Source organism: Periophthalmus magnuspinnatus, chromosome 21 (genome assembly GCF_009829125.3).
Source record: "Periophthalmus magnuspinnatus isolate fPerMag1 chromosome 21, fPerMag1.2.pri, whole genome shotgun sequence".
NCBI lineage: Eukaryota > Metazoa > Chordata > Actinopteri > Gobiiformes > Gobiidae > Periophthalmus > Periophthalmus magnuspinnatus.
Window position 1 is genome coordinate 11,408,839 of NC_047146.1, and position 7,732 is coordinate 11,416,570.

General features: G+C 38.8%; 1 protein-coding gene across 1 annotated transcript in view; it reads left to right on the forward strand.

Moving 5' to 3' along the window:
- Nucleotides 1–4,714: 4,714 nt before the first annotated feature.
- The window catches only part of evx2 (even-skipped homeobox 2), a 3,748-nt gene continuing 730 nt past the window's right edge, over nucleotides 4,715–7,732 (forward strand). The window contains exons 1-3 of the mRNA XM_033987411.2: nucleotides 4,715–5,102; nucleotides 5,668–5,903; nucleotides 6,401–7,732. The exon at nucleotides 6,401–7,732 is cut by the window's right edge and continues 730 nt beyond it. Coding sequence (XP_033843302.1) covers nucleotides 4,715–5,102; nucleotides 5,668–5,903; nucleotides 6,401–7,015 — 1,239 coding nt within the window. The 3' untranslated portion in view covers nucleotides 7,016–7,732. The remainder of the gene's footprint in view (nucleotides 5,103–5,667; nucleotides 5,904–6,400) is intronic.

Genomic DNA, 7,732 nt, shown 5'->3' on the forward strand with positions numbered 1-7,732 from the left:
CCGCTGGTCTTATAAAGAGTTTAACAGCAATGGTGGAAACAAATACTGAATACATTACGCATGCCTGGAAAACTGATATACAACAAAGTCGTGACATACGTATGAATGAATTGGCTATTACACACTACCGCTTTGACTTAGGACTACTATGTAGAGGCCTATTTTCCTCTAAATTTGTTATTTGAAGGCACTGAATTACAAAAAAAACAAGAAATAAAAAGGCTCGGTACAATTATTACGCATAGGCTGTATCTTACTCTTACTATTTATTTAGAAAATGTAAATTAGTGGGCAAAACATGACTATTAAAATTACCAAATCTTCACAATGTATGAACAATGTTCAAAAATAATACAAGGCTGAGTTTTACTCTGTTTTCATGCACAAATGGATTTGATCACAGCTACTCCACGTGTTATCTGTAGCTTTCTCATTTCGTGTCACAAAGGCGTCTGCAATAAGAAAATGCACCGAGGTTTAGTGTCATTCACAGCTCATCGTCCTTCACTTTTACGGCGTCAGGAGCCACAGTCTGCGTGTTTTCACGCGGCCTTTGAAGGAAGCCTTCCGCCGTCTTTTGTCCTTGGTAATAAACTTGCAGCTTCCCTCGTTCAAGTTCCTGGGGGCGATAAGAAACGCAAAGACACAGCAATGGATGGATTACGCACACAGCAGAGCGGAGTATATGTTGGACGACAGAAATGCAGCATACTCTTTGCTTGTCCTGATATAAAATTAGTTTTGACCCAACAGCCAGTATGTAAGTTATGATATTATATATTGAAATATTCAGATGGCTAATCACCAAACATATACGTAAATATTTAAGAAAATCTTTAACTGGCACTATAATGTTGTTTTACGCAGTAGGCTTTTGAGATGAAGAAACACCGAAATAAATACTAAAACAAATTGGAGTAGGCCTACTGTGTGTACCCTTTGCATGTAACCCAAAGTTTTAAATACGATAACCATAATAGTTCGTAAAAATTGATTAATGCACAAGTTTAGGCTTTATGTTACCATAACAATACCATGCACAATACTTGTATTTACAAATTGCATGTTTATGTTTGTGAATCTCTGAGCAAGTCGTGTTAAAGGAATAATATGTATGCACACGTTTATTTCAGTAATATAGTGCAACACTTTTGGCAACAACCGAAATCAACTGGCCTTTTACGTACCAGGCTCCTGTTTGAGCTGCGCGTAAAAGGCCGAGTGCACGCACCAGACGAGTCAGTTTTCTGTTAATGAGTCAGATTTGTGGTCAGTGCAATTTGTGAAACTGTTTTTTTTAGTTAGATATTACTATTGCTGTTATGTTTTTCTATTTTAAAATAGACAACAGTCCGGATTAAAGTTCAGTTGAATAATACACAACAAAATGCGTTCAGCCTTGTCGTAGCGTCTAGCTGGCACTGGTCCCCATCATCTGTACACATTTCTGTCTAAACTGCTCAAAAAATGACCGATGTACAGTAGCATATCAATCAAAGAAAACAGAACAGATCTTTGAAGGCACAGAAAACGTCCTAAATCCCAAATAGAAATCTGTAAATAGTTTCTCACTTTCTCTATTTGGCTAGCCTCCGTAATTTAATGTCTCTGAATTATTATTTGTCAACGCTACATTACATTATTGGTTAAAAATCAAATGGATAATCTAAAAGACAAGATATCATATATATACATATAATCTTTACCTTTTTTTGGGGATATAGTTTTTCGAATTGCATACTTTTACTCCTGCTTGAGTAACATAATTTTGTTTGAAGTAACAGGGGCCTACTTTTACTTGAGTAAACGTTTTGGTCATTTTTTCACTGTAATTCTATTGACAACAATATTAAATGATTTAAACAATCGTGTTTCCTCTCATTCATCTATGATTCATTGTTTTCTCATTTTTGTGGTCTATCCTTTGAAAATAAAGTTTTGTCCTTACAATTAAACCAACTTAAATTATTATAAATCGGATATTGTGTCCAGGCAGTTACTATTATAATTACTTGAGTTGTAGATTTCTCAAATATTCCTAAAATATGCCTTCTTTTTTGTTGAACTTGAGTAGCAGGGACCACTACTTTGTAGTCTACTTGAGTAGGACATTATTTTGAAGTAACGTTAATCTTACTTGTGTAGAATGTGTGGCGAATCTACTAAGAGGAAGTGTTTGACTGAGCATATATATATATATATATATATATATATATATATATATATATATATATATATATATATATATATATATATATATATATATATATATATATATATATATATATATATATATATATATATATATATATATATATATATATATATATATATATATATATATATATATATGTTTTGTTTTTTATCTGCATATTTACCTGCTTAAAATATTCTCCCTGTATTCAGATTGTTAATTGAGTAAAGTTTAATTGCAAACTTCGTTAGTGTTGTAGGCTATACTCTCATGTTTTCTACTTGTAAGTCAAATACACACAAATACACAACACTTAGGCCAAGTCTGATCTTAAATTGTAAATAGACCATGTGACCAAGAGCATTCTGAGTCGTAAGAGTAACTGTGAATCTAATTTCTACCGAAAATAGCGTAATTTTTAGCAATTACAATGTATGTTCACTAGATGGCGCCCTTGTACAAGAAAAAAAAAGCAAAAACAAAAACAAGACTACTCGGTAAAATCATTTCTCTTTAAAGTGTAGTTCTTAAGTACAAGCACTAGATGTCAGTCAAGTCTAGTTTACGTGGTTACTTGTTATGCGCTTTTGTTAAGACAATTTTAATTTTTCTATAAAATGATAACGTGAACATTTTATTTAGCAGATAAGACATTCCATTATAATCACAGTGTCATATGCAGCTCTACACACATGTATAGCCTATTGCCTGTGTTTTAACAGCAAGTCTTTCTTTGATTACTTACAAAAACCTTAAATCTTCTCAGTTTTCACAGCTTCGTCACTTTAAATCATTCATCTGCTTGATAAATCACATCAAGGATCATAATGTTATGCATTAACAGGTGATTATCATATTCATAAAACCCATACGATATGGAATAAGATGGGTTATATGGAATAGGATGAGGTATATGGAATAGAATGGGGTATATGGAATAGGATGGGGTATATGGAAAAGAATGGGGTATATGGAATAGGATGGGGTAATTCAAAGGTCACAAAGAGTCTCTCTTTAACAAATGTCATTCTTTGCTCTATGTTCCATTGGTTGCTTCAGCGACTGTTTTCTCAGAGTTACATTTCAGTGGATGTTTGAGTAATCCTGTAGGCTATCGTCCAGCATTTGAGGCTTTAGTCCTCCAATACTCGTATTTCAGCCCACTGTTACTTCGACGATAACAAAACAAAACAGAACCAAACAAAACAAAACAAAACAAAACTCCGGGTTATACATGTTGCGTTCCTAAATGTCTTGTTTTTATGTTTCCAACAGAAAAACTTACTCTGCTCTAACCTACTCTAAATGAAAATCCACTGCTTGGAATGCCACTACAGGGTAAATCTCTCACTTTTTGCATTTCTTCTCAATAGCCAGCTGGGGGCGCCACAGGACGGGCAGAGAACTGCGGGAGCTCTATAAAGGAGCCGGGTGCCCACGCGTGTTTCTACCACCCGTGCCAGAGTTAATTCACGGCGCTTCACAACAGCACGCAAACAAACATGATATTTCAATAATGGTTTAATAATATTACATTTTGTTTGTATATGTATAGAGAGTACAAGTAGGCTGCTTTAAGAGTGAATAATAGTAGACTGTAGTAAAACTGTATTTAGGATCAAAGGAGGTTCTTACCTAAAATAATAAAAGCATATGATATTAACGGAATGACGTGTATAAATCCAACTAGGTGCAGGATTGATCATTTTTACGCACAGTTGTTTGGATATAACCTTTGGGCAAAACACTCAAATCGTCTTTTATATTAAATTTAATGATAATGGTAAACATTTTATAATGATATATATGTATATTTTCACTTCCAACAGAGATATGGATCAGTTATGACAATAAAGTAACGAAAAGCTCAAAACTCACCAAAACATGAGTAATTACGCATAGGGAATAAATCACCAAAACTGGAAAAAAGATGGTAAAAGGGGTGTAAATAAAAGACAAAGCTTCCTAAAGGAGAGGGCGGGGAGGAGGAGGGGAACAATAGAGAATCAAAGCATGATAATATTCCTAAATGAAGAGGGAAACGTTGCCGGGCTCATTTTATTAATCAGACTGTCAATTTGAGCCAAGAGGCCAAACCCCAGAGCAGAGTGGATCAGACACAGAGATGTAGCAGGACCACGCAGCGTCTCACTCCACTCCGCTCCTCTCTCTTGGATATTATTCGTCTGACCGAAGGCCGCCTCCATCATCAAGTGACAGCCCTCTCCTATTTATTTGCTTATAAACCTGTTACAATAAATGATCATTGGAGCGACGTCAGCCGAGCATTAGAAGAGCGAACAGCGCGCACTTTTTTGATGAATGACATTTATGCTGCTGTGGGGAGGACTCTCGACTCCTTTTGAGCATTCGCCATTCTTTCATTTTGTGCGTTATAAAAAGACACTTACTTAGAGACACTTGGCGAGTTGCATGCGGATTTAGACTCCAACGCAAAACCATTTGGTGATCCAGCCCCCTGGACAAGTCTTGGTGGGTGTTATTTTGTGGCGCGGCTTGATGATGGAGAGGATAAGAAAAGAGATGATCTTGATGGAGAGAGGGCTGCACAGTCCCGTGGCAGGGAAGAGGCTGACGGACACGCCGGGGAACTCGGTGCTCGAGGCCCTGGAAAACTCGCAGCACAGCGGACGTCTGAGCCCCAGGATCACCTCTGCCTCTCTCCATGGAAATCTGGGGGATATCCCGAGCAAAGGCAAGTTTGAAATAGACAGTCTCTTCGGCTCACACCATAGCAACGACAACGGCTCAGCGGACATCTCATCGTCGGAAAACAGGAAGAAGATGAGTCTTTATTCTGAAGTTTCCCAGGAGTCTGATATTAACAGCGATGTCGAAGTGGGATGCCCGGCGCACCGATCTCCAAGCCAGCACAAGGAGAACAAAGGTACTCGGCCACCGCACAGCCTGATCCTACAGTCACGAACTAGAAAAAGTACACTTACTTACTTACTATTTAGGCTCACGCAATTATTTCATTTTTATTTAACCTATTTTAATTTTAACATTCTACGTATTATTATTATTATTATTATTATTATTATTATTATTATTATTATTATTATTATTATTATTACATATTAGTTTTTGCAGTTGTAACCTATTTGTTTTATCCAAATCGGCAGGCCAATTTGTCTTCTTCACATTTTTATATTTTATCATAATTTTACTAATGACACACAAATGTCTATAAAACGCTTGACTTCAGTATATTTATATTTACTTTTTTGCTGAAATAAACCAGAATGCTTTTTCTTGGAGAGGTGTAGCCTGGATAGGCCTATCTTTTAATGCCGAATTATAATTTACTTATGTATATTAGTTTTCCATGCTTTTGTTAACGTTTTTTGGATGCAAGTTGTTTAGGTAGAAATATAATTTGTGAGGTATTTATATAATCTCGATTGTAAGTACAATGTAATTATTTTTATTTTTTAATCAATTTGATACAGGCTTCTCGGACAGTAACTCGGCGTCCTCCAACACCAGCTCCAGCTCACTGTCCAACATGAACGGCAGCTCCGCAGGCAACAGCTCCAACTCTGACCAGGTCCGGAGGTACCGTACCGCCTTTACACGAGAACAGATTGGCCGCTTGGAGAAGGAGTTCTATCGGGAAAACTACGTATCCAGGCCGCGGAGGTGTGAGCTGGCCGCGGCGCTCAATTTGCCAGAAACTACAATCAAGGTGCACATTCGTCTTCATTATTCCGCATGGTCTGGGGTGTTGAACGCGCATGTTTTGCTCTTTGGAATAAATAGACGCCGTGCGTAAAATTGCGCACAAGAAAATTAACGATAGCCTATAAAATCTGTATATATTATACTGAAATTTAAGTAACATTTAAAAGCTAATACGGCTTTGAAGAACTACAATTTTGTGCTTGCTTTAGGCTACTTTAAACTCGTCAAAATAAGATTAAAAATAAAAATAAGATATGAAAAATAAAAATGGAGAACATGCACTAATGTGTATTTCTAATGCGTAATAACAGTTTATAAATGTGCTCATTGAGTTTAGTTGCATGTGTTTATGATTTTTATTTAATATTATTATTATGGAAAGGGATAGACTATTTTGTCATACAATGAAGCACTGTGGTCTGCTCTTATGTCAGGCTCTTGTACTGTTCTCAGTGAAACCTGGGCACGTGTTTACAGCGCATGTGGCATGGCTCTGTGCAGGTTTGGTTTCAAAACCGAAGAATGAAGGACAAGAGGCAGCGTTTGGCTATGTCTTGGCCGCATCCCGCAGACCCCAGCTTCTACACCTACATGATGACGCACGCGGCTGCTACCGGAAGTTTACCTTACCCATTCCACTCACACATGCCACTCCACTACTATCCACACGTTGGGGTCACGGCTGCCGCAGCGGCTGCAGCGGCCACTGGTGCCGCCTCATCACCTTTTGCCACTTCAATACGGCCCCTCGACACCTTCCGCGCGCTCTCACATCCATACTCACGGCCGGAGCTCTTGTGCAGCTTCAGACACCCGGGACTGTATCAGTCACCCGCAGGCCTCAACAGCTCTGCCGCAGCATCAGCAGCTGCCGCAGCAGCGGCGGCGGCGGCAGCGGTGAGTGCACCTTCAGCCAGTGGGCCGTGTTCGTGTCTGAGCTGCCACAGCAGTCAGGCTGCTAGTGCCATAGGCTCGAGGAGCACGAGTGCTGACTTTACCTGCACAGCATCCACGCAGCGCTCCGAAAGCAGTTTTTTGCCGTATTCTGCCGCTGTCCTCAGCAAGACCTCAGTCCCATCCCCAGACCAGCGAGAAGAATCGTCGCTCAACAGATAACTGCATAAAGCCAGGCGCTGCAACTTGAGTGGAAAAAACTTGTGTAAGGTCAGGCCACAGCCATTGGAGCATTTTGTAACGCCACTGTAAAACCAACAGAACATTTTCAATGTCCATCTCCTAAAGACCGTTTAACATCCCCATGTGGAAATTACGCAAAACTTTGCATCCAGTTTAAACCTTTCTTAAAAACAAACAAAAACCTTGGCATCTCCTGCTCGATGCGTCCTCCCAACAACTGTTTGAATTTCACAGTAGTTATATGAGGGAGCATAGGATAGATATCGGACTCAATGTGTAACTTTCTCTACATCCAAATATGTTAGGCCTATGCTGCGTCGGGTGTAAATCCATGTCAACATAGCCCACGGTAGAGTTCATAACTCAATCACACAAACCTAGGCTACAATTTTGGCTATGTGAAAGTCAACCTGCTGAGCATTATTAGCTTGGTGTTATAGGGCAGCAGAGCGCTCGCTAATTTAGGCGTCTAGCAAGCAGAAGGTGCTACTTGGCCATCTTTCTTCACTAGACCTAATAGACTGAGATTTTGGCAGCAATAGCATCTTCCTACACCCAGCCTGTGCTCTATGGGGACAACCCTAATCAGCTACCAGGTGCATATCATTTTGCACCGCGTCTTTCATGTCAATTTTTATGTTAATAATGAGAGGATCATGACAAAAATTGCCAATCATATACCTAGATGGAGCTCCT